At 31.0% G+C, this 22,117-nt stretch overlaps 1 protein-coding gene across 4 annotated transcripts in view; it reads right to left on the bottom strand.

The window, feature by feature from the left end:
- Positions 1–2,705: 2,705 nt before the first annotated feature.
- Positions 2,706–22,117, bottom strand: part of LOC143042606 (prestin-like) — a 43,316-nt gene continuing 23,904 nt past the window's right edge. For 3 of the 4 annotated variants that reach the window (XM_076215007.1, XM_076215008.1, XM_076215009.1), the window contains exons 4-19: positions 21,860–22,071; positions 21,222–21,386; positions 20,132–20,287; positions 19,342–19,424; positions 18,722–18,869; positions 17,982–18,095; positions 14,738–14,815; positions 13,489–13,584; positions 12,728–12,834; positions 11,846–11,915; positions 10,985–11,149; positions 10,479–10,724; positions 9,657–9,711; positions 7,757–7,872; positions 6,451–6,536; positions 2,706–4,131 (exon numbers count right to left, since the gene is read on the bottom strand). In XM_076215007.1, coding sequence (XP_076071122.1) covers positions 6,453–6,536; positions 7,757–7,872; positions 9,657–9,711; positions 10,479–10,724; positions 10,985–11,149; positions 11,846–11,915; positions 12,728–12,834; positions 13,489–13,584; positions 14,738–14,815; positions 17,982–18,095; positions 18,722–18,869; positions 19,342–19,424; positions 20,132–20,287; positions 21,222–21,386; positions 21,860–22,071 — 1,895 coding nt within the window. In that variant the 3' untranslated portion in view covers positions 2,706–4,131; positions 6,451–6,452. The remainder of the gene's footprint in view (positions 4,132–6,450; positions 6,537–7,756; positions 7,873–9,656; positions 9,712–10,478; positions 10,725–10,984; positions 11,150–11,845; positions 11,916–12,727; positions 12,835–13,488; positions 13,585–14,737; positions 14,816–17,981; positions 18,096–18,721; positions 18,870–19,341; positions 19,425–20,131; positions 20,288–21,221; positions 21,387–21,859; positions 22,072–22,117) is intronic. The other variant, XM_076215010.1, reaches the window with a different exon arrangement.

Here is a 22,117-nt window from a genome sequence, read left to right as displayed (position 1 = left end):
GGTAATACAAGAGATTAAATGCACGTGTCAGTATCAGATCTTATGATGTTGTTGCCTCACAATAATAACCTTCAGAAACCCCATCCGTCGGAATGGAAAATTGTTTGAAATAACCTTTCTCGCCGCTTTTGTTAGGAAAATCTGTTTTTGTCCTCTGCCCCTCATAAGCAAAATTATTGAAAAAAAAGAAATGAAAGATGGCACTGGCTAACTACAGAGTATTTGACTATATCAGACTATATAAGTGTATTTTTTTTATCACGTCAATTTCAGAAGTTTGCCGTAACGAACTCATTTACTACTGTTGACAGACCGGATATACAAAAGCATGGACGGACTTCTTTATACCATTTTATTTCCCGACTAAGACGAGCGTATAGAAATTATTCCATCTAGTTTGTGAACTCATTATTTCTGAATATTTAAGATATAAGGAAATCAAAATTTATAGGTATAATATATGAATTAAAGTTTTTGATTCTAAAACGTTATACATCTATCATGAAATACAATCCCTGTTATTGCTACCTCACGTGTTTTGAATAAACCAGAGAGTAATATAAATTACAAAAAGTTTTAATTCAAAAATTAATTTAGAAATAATTTTCTGTTGAAAACTACAAAGTAAGATTTCTCAAATGGGATAAAATATTATAAATCTAAACTGCTAATTTTGGAAATAAAAAAAAGTCAAAATTGTTGCCGGCATTGAAAATCGAAATTTGTTTTCAATCTTTCCGGTCATAGTTTTAGCTAAATGAAACGGGGGATTTTATGTTGGAAGCAATTGTTTTTGTCATATTAAGTTAAATTTACAACTGTTTTATATGTTTTGCCTTACAGCTAATTTTCTAATGCATGTAGGGTGAAACTTTGGTTGGCTTCCTTGCTTTGTATGTATCAATGTTTATTCAAGCTTTGTAATTAATATTATCTTCATATATAGGTATGTAAACCTTATATGATATTTAAATTCAGTTGGACATTATCACAAAATATACAAACAAAGCTAGCAACTAACTAAAGTGTTGATCTACTTACATTAGGAAATTAGCTGTACGATCAGTGGGATCAGGCGAAATGTTTACCATTACTTCTTAAGACAATTTAAAATGAAACAAATGACAAACGACAATGACCCTTTGTCATAATTATAAGATTTTGTCAAATAAGCAGTATAAATAAATTTTAAATTCATTGCAAGATCTGACATTATTTAACGATAATCATCCAGACATCAGTTACATGCATACGTTGCCAGTATGTCAAAACTTCTAGGAATAATTTTTTATCGGCCTGACCTTCTGAATACTCAATTTTTAAAAACTTTGAAAAATTGACATTAAAATTAAAAGGATCAAATCACAGGGAACATGTGTACTAAGTTTTAAGTTGATATGACTTCAACTTCATCTAAAACTACCTTGACCAAAAACTTTAACCTGAAGCGGGACAGACGGACGAATGGACGGGCCAGAAGAAAACATAAATTGAACATAAAAACTATCACCTATCTAATAACCGGTACCCTGTACACAATTGAAAGAATAAAAAAAAAAAATGAAATGCAGATCGGCGGAAATATAAGACAAAATCTACGCATGTGAAAGAATAAAAAAAAAAAATGCAGATCGGTGCAAAAAAGTCGAGATCAAAATTTATATGTTATTGTTTTTATTAGAACGAATGTTAAATATAGTGTCTGTATCCATTTGTGTTAAATTTCCAAAAGCTATCAGCTCGACGTTTAATTCCTCTTTTCTTGGGAGACGTACTTTTTTAAAAGCGTGCACCATGTTGGAATCCGTGAAAAACGCGAAATAGGACGTTATACTTTGACGTTTTCTCATTGCTAGAAACAACGTCATAGAGCTTTTATGTCACTACCAAGTTGCGTTAGTTGATGCGCATAAACAATAGGCTGTTTGGTCTTTAACAACCAAGTTCATTGTTTACTTATTTTTGAATTTTAAATCAACCCAGAAAGGATTGAAATATTTGAAGTCCTGTAACTGAATAGCTAAGTTCACCTCAACAAGGTAGAACAAACTCGTGTCTGGCTTACACAATTTCAACCTGGTATCTATGTTGAGTTTATTTAATGTGCTATTCGTGGATTAAAAAAAACTATTATCATCGTTGGGTCATGTGAACGTTGGTTTCACTCTGTTTTTAACATTGTCATGATTATTCCAGTGACAAATATTCTCACTTTCCAAACAAACGATAATTGTATCTGATACGCGTAAAAGAATTAAAACGTGAAGAACAACATTTTGACCATGGATTAAATTTGACAGATGGAAGGTCAGATCACAAAACTGTTGATGAATTGATTGATTCCTTTGCATCCAATGGCACTTATTTTATGCATCCGCATGACGAAATCAAATTAGCAATCAATATAATAGGTAGCTAGGTAGCTTCTTTTAGATGTGACGACCGGGACGAGAGCAGGGAATTTTGATATAGGAAGACATTAAGCCTTGCATCATCATACGAGCCCTCAGAGAGGTTTTGCAATACATGATCATCGAACAGACTTTGCTGTGAATGTATTACCTTTTTTTCGAAGATCCAAACCCAAAGCACCCTGTGGTAATAGTTTTAACCGCTGGAAAGTGATCAGTCTCGATATAACAATCTTCCTATATCTGTCAACCTTTCATGTATTTATCGAATAATAGAAAACTACATTAACATAACAATATTTTTTATTTACAGTTAATGCATCAATATTATACAATGTCGCGAACAAAACTGTTTAACAAGAATATCACAATAATCGTATCTCTATCGTGTGTTCAATGTGAACACATTTATTTGGCAGACCAACACCAGATATCTTACGGTTCTCTATGCCGCATATAACCTATTGCAACAACAATGGATTAAGAAGATTTTATATGGCGTCATTCACATTTTAAAAGTTCATAATTTGTATAAGACTATTTTTTTATTGAGCACTTCCTTACAAAAAGGCTGAAAAGAGATTCTTTGGTTCGTTTTTCCTTGCCAAATAATTCATTTGGTCACATTTAGGTCGATAAAAAAATGCAATTTCAGACAAAAAGTTTTTAACTTCAATAAAAACGATTTGCTAAACGTGTAGCTATATGGTCCATTGCAATAAAACAACTGGTATGAAATTTCAATCTCATTTTGAAATGTTTTGTTTCTGGTGTAGATTTTTAAAAAAACATACATAAAGGTTCTTATCATTTAGAGCCGATTTATCTGGTCTTTTCTTACACAGTAATTAACAAATCATGGACATGCAAAGAACTAGTGACGTATCCCATATATACTGAACTCGTCACAATGACATGAGTTATAATCTATACTACATAATACCCTGATTAAATAAACAGTTTATGAAAAGAAGATAGAAAGTATACATAAAAAGAAGAATAATAGAATATGAAGCAAACACAAATATCATGTATACATACAGTATGATAAATAAGGGAAAGTGAAATGAACAATATTTATAAACGATGCAAACATTACAAAATGTCTTATTTTGAAGAAAAGAAAACAAACCAAATTACATGCACTTTTTTAAATGCATTGCCAAATTTCAGTGACCAATATGGCCGGAAACAGTATGCTCTAGATATACCAGCATAACTTGAATTGGCATTGCATTTATTAGAGTTGAGCATTTATTTAATTTGTAGAAAAAAGGAAACATAGAGATTTTATAGGAATTACAAAGAAATGTTTCACAGTGTACACATTTGTTTTCAAGAGTGCATGTTAATTCTATTTGTATTTCATCAGTTACTATTTAAAATTTGTTTAAAGACAGTAAAATCTTAAACTATTACCTAAATTTTTTTTTAGATCAACAAAAACATATGAACGATGTCTGGTGTAAAGTTTCATTCGTAACAAGTATAGCAGTGGCACTATTGGGATTAAAACACAACATTTGTTCAAAACTATAACATAATCAGTACTTAAAAGTATGCAATGTTGAATAACTGGTTTATTAGTTTGTATGTCCTTATTGCAATGATCGGAGTTCAATCTTCGTTTTACCCTTACTTTCCACTGCTTGAATATCAGGAGTGATAACTGGTACCCGTATGTTCCTACTGGATTTATTTACATGTGAATATTTTCGGGCTGAAAATAAAATAAATGTGTTTATTAATTTTCTACATTGTTATAAACAAATAAGCGAGTACGACATGTTCATTCATACAATATGATTTTACGATCAAAGAGAATACATTATCGAATTTAAGTTTTACTCTTAATTTAAAAAATCCTCTGTAGATAATAATAATAATAATAGGCGCTTGATACTTATCCAGATTGGTCATTCGTAAGGTATACATATAATATATATTAAATAAACCAACGTTGATCTTATTCTGTATTCACCTATTAGATTATACACTCTTTCCGAGGGTTCCAGAACATAACATAGCAAATTAGCAAACCGATGACCTCACTTCTTTTCTTACATCCTAGCATTTTAGGCAATCACGTGGTCAAATTAGTTGGCATCACTTAAGGATCTTTAGTTACATATTTCTTAAAGATGTCTGGTATGTTTATTGCATCAGTATATTCTTAGCTTCTAAGTTACACAGGTATTTTGAATTCATTTTCAAGTGATTGCTTTAAAGCTACGAACGAAAACAAATATATGCAAATCTGGATATGATGTCTGGTTCATATATGATACTAGAAGTTTCAGTTTCTTTCAACTATTAGTCAGTATTATTTAACAGAAATGCATGATATTTTCAAAATTCGACGTCGATACATATCCAGGAGTCAATAATGGGAGATTAATCAAGATGGACGAATAAAAGGTAACTTAATTGCTCAACTTGAGAAACACGACAAGTGACTTGAGCTTGAATTGGCACAAATTGGTAAGGATTATGATGCGTTTATGCTTTCCCATCAAATATATAATTGTAATAGAATTCATAGTGTTTAACACATTTAAACTTTGAATTTTTCTAAAAACTAAGGATTTTCTTATCCCAGGCATAGATTACCTTAGCCGTATTTGGCACAACTTTTTGGAATTTTGGATCCTCAATGCTCTTCAACTTCGTACTTGTTTGGCTTTATAAATATTTTGATATGAGCGTCACTGATGAGTCTTATGTAGACGAAACGCGTGTCTGGCGTACTAAATTATAATCCTGGTATTACTGTTTAATAGTTAATAGCAACATATTGCAAAAGGAAAAACAATGTATTGATGGAAAATTGCTGAAATTCTCTGAGCTATTTAAATAGATATACAAAGTTTCATAATGGAAATAATAACCATTTCTATTGCATTATGTTACATAAAGATTTAATATGAAAATCGTATCAATTAAATACCAACACCTCAAAGCACCACTCCCAACAGAGATGAGTATTATAAAAAAAATATGTATTGAAATGTGTAAATCAAGAACTGATATTGTACAAAACACATATAACATGCAAATATTAAGTAGTTATTTGGTACCGTTTTATGGATTTTTTTAATTCAAAGCAACAAAGCATAGTCGAAACGTCAAAATGTCTATGTGCACTCAAATTCAGATATAGTGTATGCAACAACCGAAAGTATGTACTTATTATCGATATTTATAAGACAATGTCCTGAAATCCCGTGAATGTGCAAAAGTCTTTTCGTTGGTGTTAGAACAAATTCATTGCCTTTACAAAAATTTACTTGAAGTAAAGGCATGATATTATCAGTTTATTGTTTATCATTAAGTTTGTTAAATTATATTCAAACTGTAAGTTCCACTGAAAAGATATGTTCTTTACCTGAAGAAAATTTGTGTTTTTATGCGACATTTTCAAGTCTTCTATTCATTTTACTAGTTATAAATTATTTAATTTCGAATGTAACACTTCATCTGATTGGCTGACGTTATTTTGTTATTTGTTGTAACACGGGTATTAGCATTTCCAGTCATTGTATCATTCATTTTCCGGATGTTATATCATTAATGCATATTCATACAAATTAATGCAACAAATAGTTTATTTATCGTGATTGGGAGAAATTGAAAAGCAAAACCACCGATGTCAGAATGAGTAATTTAAATTCTTAAAAGTGTTTTTTCTCTTTCATTGTTTCCTTATAAATCATAATGTCAAATCTGCTTATAGTCTGTCATAAATTTTCGTAGTCATAACCATCATTTCAATTACTATGTTATCAATATATGATAATAAGATCAACTAAAACTAAAGAGAGGTTGAGAGAAAAAGGATACTAGTATGGGTAGTAGCGATAGTAATTTCCAGTAAATCCCATTCATTTCCGGTCATTTATTTGCAAATTCTTCACCACCATTTAAAATAAATAAAATGACATTATATCATAAAAAAGATCAACTAAAACTACAAAGAAGGTCAAAGAAAATGTATATGGGAATGTAGCCATAGTTATCCCCAGTGAATTTCTTTACTCACTGTCAAGTATTATCGGAAATTAATTGTGTCTCTGTGTTAATTTCGGATTCCTCCATAATAGTTTCAAGATAAATTTGCAATTTTCTCTGAAAATTCGTAAATTGTTAGTTTTGTTAGTCATGTGCATGCAAACAAATATCATTAGTGTAAAAAAAACATAATTGTTTTCATAAAAATTCCAATGCAAATAAATTATTATATTACAGTCAAATAAAAGTAATGTATACCCCTAAACGTCTCATTCGCAATTTAAGATGTGTTGGTTTTTTTTTTAAGTTACAACCATTGGAAGAGATATCCATTCCCGAGGGTATCACCAGCCCAGTTGTCAGCATTTTTATATTGACACGAATTATCATTGATGTGGTCAATCAAATGTGAAATGGCGATCGTGCAAGTCCGCCATGGTATAAAAAAAACATCCTCATTATAATCATTATCAATAAACAGTTTACAAAACTTTGCATTTTTCGAAAAAAAAAATCGAAATTTTTTTTTCGAAAAAGGATTTTTTTACAACAGAATAGGATTAGATAACTGTAGCTTGAATAATCTTTCGAATTGTATCGTTCTCAATGCTTTTCAACTTCGTACTTATTTGACATTTTTACTTTTGTTTAATTCAATGAGCCTTTTGTAGACGAAACACAAAGCGTGGTATCTGATGAGTTAATAATGATAGTCACTGTATATGTCAGACAATTTTGTCAATAAAACGAACTATACACCACTGTCATAAAAGTTGGCGGTGTTTAGCTAGTCTTCCATGTATTTTTTTTTCAAAAAGGGTTCAATAAAGTAACAGTTGTTTCGTTGATTCGTTGATTGATAGCGTTTTATTTTGTCAGATTTTATGGACTTCACCTTTTTGTATTTGTCTTCGAATTCGGTATTTTGTTATACTGTATTATAACGCCAAAAGCCATTTACTAAAATGAGATACATTATATATTAATTAGTGAATAACAAATTGACCTTACTAAATCAAATACTTTCATTTAATCCATCTCATCAATAACCCACTAAGAAAAGAAAAGTAATTGACTAGTTCACATCACTGTGATATGAAATTGCCATTATCTTCATTAATGAAAACAATTTTTCTCCGCCAGATGCTCATTTCGACAATAGATATCTTTTAAGTGATGCTAGAGACAAAAAATCTGAAAATCCGAAACTCATTAAAAAGAGTTATACTGTTAATATTATTTGTTAGTAGAGCAAACGTTGTAAGTGCAGAACCAAAATTAATTTATAAGACAAACATAGCTCTATTTTATCATTGCAATCGTTTGCTTATTCTTACCTCCTCTGCTGGCGATGCAAGTCTAGCAGCAGTGACTGCATCTTCAACTGTCATATACGTATTGTCACCATATTTTTCCACAAACTTCGTCTTTTCAAGCACTGACCATGCCTGATCTGAAAGTGGAATATATGTGTGTAAGATTCAAATAAAACTGAATGAGTTGTTCTTAAAATAACAAAACATAATTATGATACAGTATTCTATAGCGGTTGATATTTCTGGTATAGCTGCCATTTTTGGAGAAAGAAAAATCCTCCGGCACCTTAACTTGATTATGTACCGTTTCTCTTTTCACTGGTTTTAAATTTGCAATTCACTAATCGAAGCTTACGAATAATTTCAGTTATATAACTTTATTTATCTGTTTTAGTGCAGTCTAACTGCGTGCATTGCCTCCTATAAATAACTTACATCTTCATATTTAAGAACTTCATTGGGGGTTAAATCGTTGATCGAAGTACATTTTTGTCAACGTTTTTACAACCCTATGAAGTTACAAAAAGAAGCATTCAATACTTATAATGACATTTTTTAGCTAGGATCATGAAAACACGATTTTTATTAAGTTTTTTACTTAATTTACCTGTGCACTTTATTGTGGGACCTCGTATCATCATGAATGATACATTTGATTGTGTAATGAAGTTGATTAAGGAATAACGCGAGATTGCAGTGTAGCCAATCAGAATAAAGTATTATAATGAAACATACATCTAATGTAATTATTTAAGGTTAAGTTATGGTGAGCAATGTTATGCCATAACCCTGATGCAAACCGTAGTGTTGTTATTTCTTTCCATGAGGTTCCATCATATTCTATTTTGACCTGATGTCAGGGTGTAAGCAACTAGGACAACAGTTAATTATTAAATCTAATCTTGTTCACATTTTTGACAGTCTAGATTCGTTCTTATTCAATTCTAAAAACAATCGATTCTTATTGTGTATCGAACACTCCACTGTTACTAGAAATAATATATATATACTAGAACACACCCGTGATATCGCGGGTCCGTGACTGAATTAAAGTATATAACTATACGCAAGCCTTATCTTAGTAATTAAGTACTGTCATCTGATAAAGTCATGCCGATTATAAGATACACAATTTTCTCTGCTTTCAAATCTTTCTGTTTGAACCCGTCGAACTGGAACTTATCAATTATTGGTAATATTAATTATTTGGAAAGCAAAAGGTCCTGGAATGGAGTATTTTTTAATCAACAGCATTGTCCTATATTAGTTATAAATAAAGTTGAATTCTTTGATTCGCTGTTTTACGTCATGCCGCTAACAAATTGAAACTTATTTTTAGTCCAGATTTTTAGTATTCGTATTGTTATCTTAGAAAGTCTTACGGATTAAAATACTACAATATGTAACAATTTGACAATTTAGTAGTGTCAACCCTGTAATCATGACCCGTGTATATAGCATATTAATTTCTGAATACGAATACACCGTTTGGTGGTGCACCTGTCAGATGCGGAACGTACAGATAAGGTAATAGGTAACAGGTGATTATACTATTGGTATCGGTATCGGACTCGACCCGGAACTTCCTAATTATTGGCAATATTAATTACGTGGAAAACAAAAGGGCCTGGAGTGGTGTAATTTTTAATCTACACCTTTGTACTATATTAGTTGTATATAAAGTTGAATTCTTTGATTCGTCGTTTTTACGTGATGACGGCTGACAAATTGGACCTCGTAATTTTAGTATTATAGATATATATCAATATTGTAACTTATTTACATTCGAAAAAAAACAAACATTGATTAAAATTTGAAACAACATTTCTAAATACTTAGTTTTGAGAGACGATATTGATCATTTATACATATTATTATTCTATCGGTATTATTTTTTATTTGCAAATTTATTTATACATACCACAAATGCACGCCAAAAGCACTGTCACATGAATTGACTTATAATCGTCACACAACTGTAAAAAATGAATTAAACATATATCAATGTTAATCAACTAAAAAGTAACCATTTCTTTACAAAATAATAAGTAGCTACTCCTTTAATTACTTTATTATTAAAAGCTTAATGGTTGTCTGGTCACGTAAGCATTTACTGTTGAATTTTTTAGATAATGGTCAATTATATCATTCATCCCTTTAAATTATAGTTATAATAACAAAAGGGAAATATGGCAAAGTAGTTAATGAGAAACCAATTCATCAAATGTAAACAAAAACTTAAGTTGCTCATTTGATTACTGTGTTCCCAATTAGTGTGGTAATACAACCTTGTATATGTATCCTGGATTAAAATTGGTTGGTTGGTATGTTTTATTGCCTTCCGTTTTCTAAAGCAAAATAGTGTTCATCTTTAACTATCGCAAAAGTAGATCCATCATGATATACCCTTGAAGCCTTTTCTGTCGTGGCGTTTGTAATTTTATTCTTCACCAGACACTTACTCTTTTGTGTGTTTTATTAAAATGGGTTGTTCAAACATATTTTGGGGTCCAACTTGACCTATTATATACAGTGAGCTAATTGTAAATGTAGAATACATATCATTAGTCGTATGTATAAACAGAAAAAAACATTGGCGTGAATTTAGAACATATAACAAAATGTTCCGAACGAGTAAACAAATTCTTATTAAAGACACTATTCGTAGTATTACCAGTATACCGACCGTGCAAGGACTGTATAGCCAGTCAAGGTCGTTAAAAACTTCCATTTGTTGTATTACCTGTTTAAGAATCTTTCCTCCCACCGTATCAATGAAACACATGGAGGAACAGTCAAGAATGATATGATGGACGTATCCACAGTCGGCCATACTGGTATCTATTGGTCTCCCCATTGGAGCAAGATCATTTGATGTTGGCAAAAATCCATTCTCTTCTAATGAGCTTCCTGGATTTGAGCTTCTAGTCGAGGAATCAGAACGAGCTGAACGGAATGATGATATAGACTCTAGCGATTTAAGGGAACTCTAGATTAAAACAAAACAACATCAGAATGACTTTCATATAAAACATCAAATGAGCAAGTAGGATTTTTTTAGTTATGGTTCATATATACGTTTGTCACATAATAAGAATAGAATGAAAATGATATCAAACAAATTAAATTATAAGTATTTATGCATGTTGTCTAGAATCTTGCAACTTCAGTCATACGTAGAAAAGATTGTATTCATTTATACATTTTCCATTTGCTAAAACAACGTTCTAGTAAAGTTCACTTTCATACCTGTCTTCTGAATTCCGATATGGATCCAAGCCTTTTAATTTGTTTCCTTACACGTTCTGGTTTTGTATCTGATAAGGTATAAACTTGTCGGAGGAAAAGGTCGCCGTTTGCAAAATATAGTGGTGCGTTGAACCCGACAATTCTTATTCCAGAGAATCCGCGAGTCTGTAAATTAAATTAAATCTAGTCATGTATATATTTGTGTCATAGTGATATGTCTGTAAGTTAAACAGGTGTTCGTATTATAACGATGACAATCATGGTGCTGGTATTTATTGTATTTGAGAATATCCAGAATGTTGAATTTTGTTATTTATAATTAAGTTTTATTTTTAAGTTTGCTGAGATACATATTATAAAAAGTCAATTTAATGTATGATAAGATCAATTCATGTACGGGATCAGTATCATACCGTGGAGCCAGAGTGGAACGAATTTTTAAATATTAGAAAGGAGTTCCATCAAAAGATTGGTAAAGCCAAGAGAAACATATGGGAAAGAAGTTTGTTAATGATATTTGATTTTGTCAGTTTTTGTGAACTTTCCCGATTGTGAACTTTCCCGATTGTGAATTTACTTTGGAGTTCGATATTTTTGTTATTTTCAACATTGAAATTCTTATCATGTATAAATAATATTTTTTGGTATATTCTCAATTTCTAGTTTCTACTTCCATAGTTTTCAGAAAAAAATAAAGATGTCAGAGGAAATAAAAAGATCAATGATATTGTATGTCAGATCTGAAAATGGGGTTTTACCTACGAAATCGACTGTGTTTCCTTTTTGTTCACAAAATTTTTCTTAAGTTCTTCAAATGTTCATTTTCACAACTAAAGCATACATTATAACAGTTATATGTACCTTAATATATTTAGATTCATCTGCGAATGCATTAACGGGATCGATTTTCTTTAATATTCTGGCCTTAGCACTAAAAAATAAATCCTGTATTTAATATATATGCAGCAATTAGGATAATGATTATAACTAAATATTAAAGCTATTCTTTTGTATTGCAAATTCAAACTCAATATTTAAGATTTAAAAAACAGCTTGTATAGTAGAAATGAGTCATGTTTTATAACAAATAATATTTGTATCATATTTGTAATATTATAAAGACAAAATAGCACTCATTAAATAGACCAACCAGTTAACATACGACAGACCAATATGAGAAATTTGAATTCCTTGAATATATAAATATACTTGATCATTTCAATGTGTTTTTAGTCGCTCGTTCTTCAAAACGGATTTTTATAGATATGAAAGTGAGATGCAGAATAATACGACATACTACTTAACCATACAATTACTTACAGATTTGAAAAATAACAAATAGTTATCAAAGGTACCAGGATTATCATTCAATACGCCAGACGCGCGTTTCGTCTTCATAAGACTCATCAGTGATGCTCAGATCAAAATAATTATAAAGCCAAACAAGTACAAAGTTGAAGAACATTGAGGTGAGGAACCGAAATTCCCAAAAAAAGTTGTGCCAATTACGGCTTAGGTAATTTATTTCGTTTTATGAAAAATTGAAAGTTTTGTCAACAGGAAATTTACTAAAATTAACATATAATTGATACTCATGTCAACACCGAAGTGCTGACTACTGGGGTGGTGATATCCTCGGGGACGAAACGTCCACCAGCAGCGGCATCTAATGTTAATTATGAAAATAAATGGGACTATTGGAAATATTTTAAGGAGTTTAAAATTATTTAAATACAAACTTACACCTGAGTCCTGACGACTACTGTCACAAAAGAAAATCCAATTCCTACCCACAAGCCAATGTCTACATAGAATACTACCACTGATACAAATGTTACTATCCATATAACCTAAAATGGTAAAGAATCATAGAAAAAATAAGTATTCAATACGTCATTTCAAAATATGAAGCAATCATTTTTTTTTAATCAAATTCTTTAGCCGGTATGATAGTTTAAAGGCGGGTGGAAATGGGGAATTTTACAAGTGACCTTACGGTATGTTTAATTTTGAATGTACATGTTTGAACGCCTGTAAATAAAATAAAGGTAACATTATTTATAAATGTGTAAATTAAGATGATATCTATGCCTGCGTTCTTGTTTTGTTTGTACCGTCTTCCATGTTACGTAAATTTGTCATGTAGTCGATATTTTTTAACATTGCTATATAAGCAGGATGTTTGGCTATCCATAAAACAAAGTTCAACCCATCATTTTTCCTAAAATGACCTAAAAGTCAGGAATATGTCAGTTAGTAATCAAATAGTCCGTTTTTATGTATGTTGGCGTTTGTTTTTCTTTCACTTCAATGGGTTTATTCCGTTGTTTTCCTCTTTTGTTGATCTGTTTTGATCTGTTTTAGTTTTTAAACCGGATTTGTTTTTATCTCAAGCCATATATGACTTTTGAACAGCAGTATACTATTGTTGCCTTTATTAAGATGGGTCTATCTATATTTACTGTCACTTTTACTATAGTACTGGATAACTTAATCATACTTACAAAATCGTAAGCTGATACATGAAAGAGCTTTCTTAGCTGGAACAACTGCATGAACATGCTTCTTAATGCTACCACAATGATTGATGATAATACACACTGAAAGTGTAAGTTAATTTTAATGCTAATGAAGAATTGACTTTCGAGTAACGCTTTAAAAACAATAATGTGTCCATAGTACACACACGGATGTCCCATCCGCACTATCATTAAGTATGTTCAGTGACTCGTGAATATGGGATAAAAACTCTAATTTGGCATTGAAATTAGAATGAACATATTATAGGGAACACGGATGAAATATACACAAATCAATGCTATGATGTTCGTGTATTTAAAACTGGTATTCTGGTTTCATCATAGACTCCGTGGATAAGAAAAGAAAGAAAGAACGAGTTTTGTGTGTCACATTTGTTCAAATTAGCATACACTATTCTAGGTAAATATGTGAACCCAACAGTAGTATCATTGTCATACAAATTAGGTTTGAGTAAGATCGTAATCAATATATTGTGACCTATAAAAGTTTATATTCACGGAATTGGGATCTTTGAGATAGTTGTCCCATTGCCAATTATACCACATGTTCTTTGTATGACTGATTTCAGATTGTAACAATTAATTCGTTTTGCAGCCAAAAATGACCTTATATTTGTCTTTTTATACTCTACTCACACATTAGCCTAAAACTTACAGTACTTTTATTGTGTCTGTTTAGTTAACGCATCAATGTAAATATAACGGAATTTGATGAGACTGTCATCAAAGTGAGAGGGTTAGCGCTATAAAACCAGGTTTAATCCACCATTTTCTAAATTTGGAAATGCCTGTACCAAGTCAGGAATATGACAGTTCTTGTCCATTCTTTCCTCTAAGTTCAGTATTTTTGTGATTTTACTTTTTTCGAAGGAGGGTCTAAATTATGGTTCTTCATTTCTGCATTCTTTAATTATAAAGGCCATTTTTTATTGTCGACCTTTTTTTATATTTAGCAGACTATTATTTTCTATTTCTAATTTTCTCTATTCTTTATTATTTTTGTGCCCATGGTTCTTATTCTGTACATCCCATCCAGAACTTCATGCAGGTAATTCAAATGATTGCATGGTTATCTTTTTTTTATGTTTTATTTAGATTCGTGACACTTTTAGTGCCTTAACAATGATACACATATGACATATGTTCTGCGTGTGTAGATTACCAGTTGTGTAAGAAGAATATGGAGAAATTGACCTATTTAAGAAATACTTACATTTGGTAGATCTTCAAAGAGAGGTCCAATGACCAAAATAACAACGAGCACAAGAGCGGCAGAAAATACACTCGTTAGCTAAAAAGGGAAAAAACAGTTCTTTTAATATATATATTTATATAATCTTATCAAATTGTTCGTCTAATAATTGTCCTACTGTTATAGATGTTTCTGGTTAACTTTAAGTTGAAGAATAATACATGAATAATTGTCTTCCAGTCCTAAAAAACAAGATATTATATCGATTGTTTCTTGGTTTGGTCCTGGTTATATTTCATTATTTAATTATACTTCGGAAAGTGTTGAAATCGGCATTTAAAAAAAAATTCTAATATTGTTTAAAGCACAAATTATTTGAACTTTTTTTATATAGCACACTAAAATGGTGTGGTAGAAAAATGTCGAGGAGTACCGATTGATAATTTCTTCGACATTGGCAGAAATCATTTGTTTTGCAGACGGTAAATAACGTTTACATGCATATGGTTTTCAGAAAGGATAGATAAATAAAGGCAACAGTAGTATACCGCTGTTCAAACTCATAAATCCATGGACAAAAAACAAAATCGGGGTAACAAACTAAAACTGAGGGAAACGCATAAATATAAGAGGAGAACAACGACACAACACTACAATGTAACACACACAGAAACGGACCAAGCATCAGACAAAATCCCACGAGAATAACAAATATAACATCAAAATCAAATACATGAATTAGGGATAGACAAGTACCGTGACACGTCTTATCGCAATGTCAATTTACACTCAAAAATAAGAGAAAACAAACGACGCAACGTTAAATTGTAACACACACAGAAACGAACTATAATATAACAATGGCCATATTCCTGACTTGGTACAGGATATTTTTAAAGGAAAAAATGGTGGGTTGAACCTGGTTTTGTGGCATGCCAAACCTCGCACTTTAATGGCAATGTTAAATATAACATTGAAATGACAACATAATATTACAGGACTACAATACAAATAAATAGGAGAACGTATTAGACAAAGAAACACATGACTAATGAATAACAAAAAGCATCAGGTTTAAAATTTAATACGCCAAAAACGCGCCTCGTCCACACAAGACTCACCAGTGACGCCCAGATATAAAAGATCGAAAGCGAAAAAAAGTACAAAGTTGTACAGCACTGAAGATCAAAAGTTGAAAAAGGTTGTGTCAAATACGGCTAAGTTTTTATGCTTGGGATAAGAACATCCTTATTATTTAGAACAATTAATGCTATTGCAAACAGTAAATTTTATCAAATGAATATAACAGATATACATAATGAAACTGAAGTATTAACTCATTACATAAAACAAACACGAATACATAATGAGAGACCAACACAGAATAGACACACCCGACTCAGTCCAGGCCTCAACGCAGTAAATTATGAAAATTACGTCACATACGATGGTGAAAAGGCATTAAAAATTACGTCACATTTGAATATATGAAATTTCTGAAACAGCAGAAAAATGACGTCACATATGAAAAACTATATCTCAAAAGTAAGATAGAATTAGAATTGATTAAAGATTAAAATAGAACTAAATACTGATATTGCATTTAAACACAATGCATATTGCAATAATAGCAATTAACAATAATATATATATGTGCAGTTTGTTATGAATCCAACTTCAAACGTAAATTATCGTACAGATTACGTTGACCAAAATTAAATTTAATAAATGACGACGGTGATTAATTTTTCTTTCCATAACACATAAATATAATAGAAAAGACGTCAACACATTTGACAAAATCCGATGAGAATTACAAATATAACATTAAACATTTAAACTAAATACATGAATTTGGGATAGACAAGTACCGTAACCCGTAGTACATATCATGATTAGAGTAACGTTTTCTTAGAACATATATCTTATAAATAACGATTTGTATGGCAATTTGTTTGTACTATAAAGACTCCGATCAAAATATACGTCAAACATGACAGAAATAATCTTATTTGTTGACGGTAAATCATAATGATATGGTGTTCCGAAAGGATAGTACAAATCATGGTTATGAAGACGTTTACATACTAATACCTTATTATAGATAACTTGTAAATCACGAATTGTAAGGCCGTTTTGTTTGTACGTCTAAAGACTTCGATTAAAGTATACAAATGGCAATTGATTCATGTGATTGTTTTCATAATAAAAGACGTAACTTTATTAGCAATGCAACACATGTTAACCATGTATTAGTATGATAATTGTGACTTAAACATTATAGCTATCAATAAATCATTTTATGTAAGAAAATATGTCTTTGGTAAGAACAAACATTTAATAAGTCGATTAGGATTAATAAATGCTTTTTGTACAATATTCTCGTCTGCCTTTTGCAATCGAAAAGAAAAATTAAGAGACCGGCATATCAAAGCACTTATACACTTCTCACAATACTAGAGTGAATGTTCAGCAAATGATGCTGTCGTGCATGTGTATATGTATCTATGTGTAAAATGACATGTTGGGGTATCAGTCAATATGAAACAGTAACTTGCAACATATTAAAATAATGTTGAGGTCAGTTTACATGTCTTACAATCATGTCAACCAACTAATCGCCTCTTCAACTATACATATAAACTCATCATAGATACCAGGAATAAGATTTAATATTTGCGCCAGACGCGCGTTTCGTCTATAAAAGACTCATCAGTGACGCCCGAATCAAAAATGTTATGAAAGGCCAAATAAAGTACGAAGTTGAAGAGCATTGAGGACCAAAAATTCCTAAAATTTTTGCCGAATACAGATAAGGTACTCAATTCCTGTGGTTGAAAAGCCTTAGTTTCTAAAAAAAATTCAAAGTTTTGTTAACAGTTAATTTATAATAATGAACATATCAATGATAACTCAAGTCAACACAGAAGTGCTGACTACTGGGCTGGTGATACCCTTGGGGAAATAAATCTCCACCAGTAGTGGCATCGACCCAGTGGTTGCAAATAAACTCATCATAGATACCAGGAATAAAATTTGATTTTGGTGAGGTTCGTGTTGTTTAGTATTAAGTTTTCTATGTTATGTTTTGTGTATTGTTGTTTGTGATATGTTTGGTCTTAATTGTTTTGCCATGACGTGGTGAATTCGCTTCGAATTATGAGTTTCAATATGCTTTTGATATCTTGCGCCCTTGAAAGTCTAGATTTAATTCATTATATTACATTTTTCTATCTTTCAGCTATCTACATACTAAGTTACTTACCTGAGTTTTACCACCTGCTGATTCTTGGACAGAGCTACGAGAAACAGAAGCTGCAGCAGGGTAACAGGAGAAAAAAGATCCAAATATATTAGATACTCCGTATGCAATGAATTCCTAGAATAGTGAAAAGAGTATGTGTTTATGTTTGTTATATATATATATATAAATAAAGGCAACAGTAGTATACTGCTGTTCGAACTTTTCCAAATTTTGCAATGAATTCATAGAATCGTAAAAAGATTTCTCGGCGATATTCTTTCGCGATTTTATTATTGAATTTCTTGGTAAATATATTTTTTATTTTCATTTTGTTACGTTGTGTCACATACTATAAATATGTAGTTTTATGGCAATAAAGATTTGAATTTGGTAAATATTCATCTAAAGAACATGCACGCCACAATTTATATTTGCGTGATATCTCTAATTGCAAGTTCTCAGATATAAACAGCTCAGGAAAATTAGTTTTCATAAAGAAATTTTGATATTATTCTAAAAAAAAAATACCGTTTTTTCAAAAACATCTTTGATCTTCGATGGAATTTGTATAAACAAGCAACTGTAATGTTCAGACATCTAATGACGAAATGTGCATTTAGTGCAGAAAAATGTTTTCAGTTAATGGTATTGCATTTGAATATTTATAAAACAAAATTATATACTCGAACTTTATATAATACCTAAACTGTCCGTTAACAGTTAAAAAAAAAGATAATTCAAAGCGGGAAAAATTTATATACCTGGTTTGAATCTATTCTGTAATGATGTTTCTTGGCCATGAGAGCAGCAAGAGAAACAGACTGAGCAAATGCAACAACAGCAACAATGATAGCTTCACTGAAATTATCTGTAGCATCTCTGAAGGAAGGAATTTTAGGCAGTGGTAACCTGGAAAAAATAAATTATCCTTGCAATTTTGTAACACATGTTTAAATAGAAACTACAACACATGCTGATAAAACAAAACGTTGAATAAATGATATAAAAAGGGTAAAATTAATTTCATGACTTTAGGCATTAAAAGATTTTTGTATATATTAGCTATTTATTCAATTTTATAGGTCATACATGTTAAATTATTAAAATGAGTTGGCCGTAGGTTGTGTCCTGATGGTCAATGTACCAATATAAATCGAGATTCCTAGTGGAAGTTTTTGGTCTCGTTAAGACGGTAGCAATAACACAATAAGTCAAGGTCTCAAACGGCAGACTTGTAATATGTGTGACTTTATTTTACTGAATAATAACTAGGTTTGGAAAAATGAGAAAATAATTCCCCTTAAAACTTAAACGTACGTTCTAACTTATAATACAAAAATGCACTTTAATTGAAAGGATTATAATATAATAAGCTGTTTACCCAGCAGGGACTTTTCCAACAGTTTTCATTCCATATGTATCGTGAAAATGTCCATAATGAGAGGCCAGTGTACCAATGACAACCTACAGTATATAGAGAACATATTTATCAAATGGGATATAAAAAACAAGGCCGCTTATGTAACAGCTGTGACCTTGTTTCAATAAAAATATTGTATAAAAAATATCAAAACAAATAAATGAATAATATAAACATTGTTTACTATCGTGCAACTCATTTTTTTATTAGTTGATAAATACTACAATCTTGTTGTTATGACTCTTTTTATATATCATAAGTTTGTATTACAATATAAAAAGTAAAGAAGATGAGGTATGCTTACAGAGATCACATAAAGAGGATGTATTGCTTTCATCCACTTCATTTGCACTTTGGTAAATAGTTGTCACGTTGGTGGTCATGCCACATCTATTTTCATATGCTTTACATCGTATGCCCCGAGTCAATCCATAGCTTGTGCACTGTTACATTAGCGCATATCCTGATGGTGTTAGGTACATACATAACTCCGCAATAACTTTGGTGGTTTATAAAATTATCAGTTTGTCACAAAATTGTCAAAGTCTCTTAATGCCGTAGAGGATGTTTGGTGTGTTTTATCATTTGATTTTGCCATGTGAATAGGGACTTTCCGTTTTGAATTTTTGTAATTTTCTTTTTACATTCCCTATTCCACAGACGTCTAACAACAATGTTCACGTGGCCTGTTATAGCAAATAAGCTTTCAATTTGGAGATCGCTAAACCTACCCCATCTTATTGATACTCACCACTACTAATTCAACAGGTATAGGTATCTTCAAGTGTTTCTTGAATCTCGTATTGACCTGAACCTTCACTATATACAAAATCACAATACAAATAGCCGACATTATTATTGTAGCTGGATTTGTATCCCCAATGTTCTCAATAATTGCTTTGTATGTCTGAAAAAATTAAAAATAATAATTAACTTACAAAATGTATCTTAAAAGTGCTTATGTACTGTAAAATAACATATATATTGAGGATGGACATTGACTGAAAAAGAAAATGACTTAAGGTGGTACCTAACACTACAGGGAGATAACTCTGTAAATTCAGCTAAACGTTTTAATTACGTTGTGTTGTAAAGGGAATATTTAGCATCCCAATGATCAAAATTAGTGTTTGTTAAACTGCTATGTAACCAGTGTAATTTTTTCAGATAAATTGGTTGGTTCAAATGTTTCTAAATTTTTATATTTTTGTCGAAAAGTCATAGTAAATACTTTGTCAAAATTGTATGAAATTTAAACGAGCCAAATTAATTTTAGTTAAGGTGTTGGGTACCACCTTAATGTATTAAAAGTGTGCATGTATTGTAAAATATCAAAATAATTTAATAGCGCTTATTACTATAACTTGCCGAGAAAGTGCTAATTAGCTGTAAATAACAAAATAATTAAAACTCATCTGGAAAGTGTTCATTTGCTGAAAAATATAGATATAGGAAGATGTGGTATGAGTGTCAATGAGACAAATCTCCATCCAAATAACAATTTATAAAAGTAAACCATTATAGGTCAATGTACGGCCTTCAATACAGAGCATTGGCTCACACCGAACAACAAGCTATAAAGAGCCCCAAAATTACTAGTGTAAAACCATTCAAACGGGAAAAACAACGGTCTAATCTATAAAAAAAAACGAGAAAAGAGAAACACGTATAAATTACATAAACAAACGACAACTACTGTACATCAGATTCCTGACTTAGGACAGGTGCAAACATTTGTAGCGGAATTGTTTTTTATATGCATCTATAACTTAATATTTTACAATAACTGTAGTTGAAACACAAAAAAACTAATTTCTTCATATACTAGTATATATACTTACATTAAATATCTGATATAAATTTGGAAACCGCTTTATCTTCAATCCAAATATATACTTGACTTGACTAGTGAAGACATGTACAGCAGCGCCGGTGGTGAATCCACTGACCAGAGGGTCGGACATGTACGTGGTAACAAATCCCAAGCGGAAAACACCAAATAATGTCTGAAATAAATTATCAGTATACAGTATCAATACTATTATGGTACACATGATCTCTAAAAAATAAGATCTAAAAACAAGAATATAATTTTGTTCGGAATAATGGTATATTTTTAGAAATATATACGTGTTTGCTAATAAGCCAATATGATAAAAACAATCTTGAAGTTAACTTATAGTTGTTAATTTCTATGTCATTTAGTCTCTTGTGAAGACTTGTCTCATTTGCATTCATACCAAGTCTCCTTTTTTAGAAGGATACGTTTTTTTAATACATGCTTGTGTTATCATTACATGTTTTAAGCTACATACCAAGAATTGATTCGCAAGCTATTCGTGCATTTGAAAGGCACATACCTACAACACCTTATTCCCACTTGGAAACAAAAATTTTTTTTTAAAAAATATGAAAAAAAAATAGAACTACCTGAAGCATTTTAACGATATATTACAAGTATAAAGTTTTCATCACTTACTTGTATCACACCGACAAGAAAGCATACAGACGCCGCTAACGCCATCTTTTCTACGTCCAGCGCAGAAATAAGATTCGGTGTGCCCGGTGATGGTGTCGAATAATTGCCACCGGTGACATTGTAGGGTTCGACTGTTAGTTTTACAACTCCTGGCTTTTCGTCCAGTTGAGAAACAATAGATCCAGTCATTAGACTTACTACAGCCACAGTACCTTGAAAACAATAGTAGATTAGACAAAACAAATTGCTATTTATTTA

The sequence above is a fragment of the Mytilus galloprovincialis genome, chromosome 8, assembly GCF_965363235.1.
Source record: "Mytilus galloprovincialis chromosome 8, xbMytGall1.hap1.1, whole genome shotgun sequence".
In the NCBI taxonomy this organism is placed as follows: Eukaryota; Metazoa; Mollusca; class Bivalvia; order Mytilida; family Mytilidae; genus Mytilus; species Mytilus galloprovincialis.
Note: the sequence above shows the minus strand (reverse complement) of the source record. Positions and strands in the feature narration are given on the sequence as shown.